Source organism: Hesperophylax consimilis, chromosome 2, assembly GCF_061612785.1.
Source record: "Hesperophylax consimilis isolate HC1 chromosome 2, BYU_Hcon_1.0, whole genome shotgun sequence".
Lineage (NCBI taxonomy): Eukaryota > Metazoa > Arthropoda > Insecta > Trichoptera > Limnephilidae > Hesperophylax > Hesperophylax consimilis.
The window spans coordinates 1,990,709-1,992,476 of NC_142837.1; the positions used below are offsets into that span (position 1 = coordinate 1,990,709).

The following is a 1,768-nucleotide window of genomic DNA, read 5'->3' on the forward strand; positions in this document are numbered from 1 at the left end:
ATCCTCAGTAGGCCGTCAGGTCCAAGGAAGGGGCTCAAAGCTTTGAGCCGTCTGTCACTTGGTAGTGGATCTCCTTTCTGGAGCGCATTTATGTCATGATAAAATGTTTCTTCTTGACATATTCTTGCCCATCGGGCCTCTGCTTCCTTGATTTCATCGCTTCTTAAATGTTTATCAGGTTGTTCGTGGCGTTCTCCACGACACCTTTTAATAAAACGGTGTATCCAGCAGGTAGTTCGAATAAGTCGACGCTATGAGGAAAATCTGTTGATGTCGGGCAGTGTCTTTGCCACAGTTGTTGTGATGCCAACGTATTGAGGCCTCACTTCTAGGGTGCCATCATCAGGCTAAGGCAGTTTGCACCGTTCGCGCGGCCATTCTGCCTCGTCTGAGGTCAGAAAGGTTGGTCCACTGAACCATCGTCCAGAGTGCGAGAGGTCTGGAGTGTTGACGTCTCGGGTGCCGATGTCTGCCGGGTTCAGTTTGGTAGAGACCCATCTCCAATCTGCAATGTGGGTGAGCTCGTTGATCTCGCCGAGTCTATTAGCCACAAAGGCGGAGTAGGTGCGTGAATCTGTGCGTAGCCAGCACAACACTGTTGTCGAGTCTGTCCAGAATACTGTCCACGCAATGTTGCTGCGACATTCTTTCTTCAGTGTTGCTGCCAGTCTGGCCGCCATGAGCGCGGATTGTAGCTCAAGGCGGGGTATTGATAGAGGTTTCAGAGGAGCCACTTTGCATTTGCTGGCCAAAAAGGTGGGTGTGGTATTTCCATCAACCTCCTTGGTATGGTAGGTGACCGCACAGCATGCCTTTTCTGAGGCATCACAGAAGAGGTGGAGGGTGACGAAGCTTTCTTTGTTTTGTAAGCAGCGCCAAGGTATGGCGACTTTGCAGTCTTGCAGAAGTCCCAGCCAGTCCATCCACCTTTTTTTGTGTTCAGGTGTGATGATGTCGTCCCATCCGATGTTGGATCGCCAGACAGCTTGTAGTAGGATCTTCGATCGGACCGTGAGGCAAGCGACGAAGCCCACAGGGTCGAAAATTTTCATAACAATGCTGAGCAGCTGGCAGTTGGTAGGCCTGCTGATCAGTTCAGGATCGGCAGCATCGCGAAATGCATATAAAAATCGATCGGTGATAGGATGCCACAGAAGTCCGAGGATTCTCTCGGTATCTGCTTCTCCGCTGCTTATAGTGATGGCTGACCTGGCTCGGTCTATAAACGAGAAAGAAACCATCACTGAAGTGTCGTTGGAGGCCCAGTTTGTTAGGTGGAACCCTCCAATTGACAGCACCTTGGCAACAGTAGTGATGAGTGCTGTCGCTTCAGTTTTAGTATCGACCGCATCCAAATAGTCATCCATATAAAACTTCGTTTGGATGGCGGCTGCGGCAGCAGGAAATAATGTTGAATTCTCCTGGGCCACTTTGTTTTGCACGTACTGGGCGCTGCTTGGTGGACAGGTAGCGCCAAACATCATTGATGACATCATGTAAGTACGTGGTTCTTGTTGAGGTGTAGATCTCCATAAAAACAACTGTGACTGTTGATCTTCACTTTTGATTTTCACTTGTAAAAACATCTCCTTGATGTCAGCAGCGAGAGCTATTTTTCCTTCTCGAAACCGGAGTATGTTTCCTAACAATGAAGTCAGCAGGTCAGGCCCAGTCAGCAACTGATCATTGAGGGAGGTCTCTCGGCAGCGGCTGGCAGCATCAAACACCACACGGATCTTATTTGGTTTGTTGGGGTTCACTACGGCTA

General features: G+C 49.5%; 1 protein-coding gene across 1 annotated transcript; it reads right to left on the minus strand.

Moving 5' to 3' along the window:
- Positions 1-347: 347 nt before the first annotated feature.
- LOC149425620 (uncharacterized) lies at positions 348-1,481 on the minus strand. The gene has a single exon (XM_089645850.1). It carries the CDS (start codon positions 1,479-1,481, stop codon positions 348-350), a length of 1,134 nt encoding a protein of 377 aa, XP_089501976.1.
- Positions 1,482-1,768: the final 287 nt, after the last annotated feature.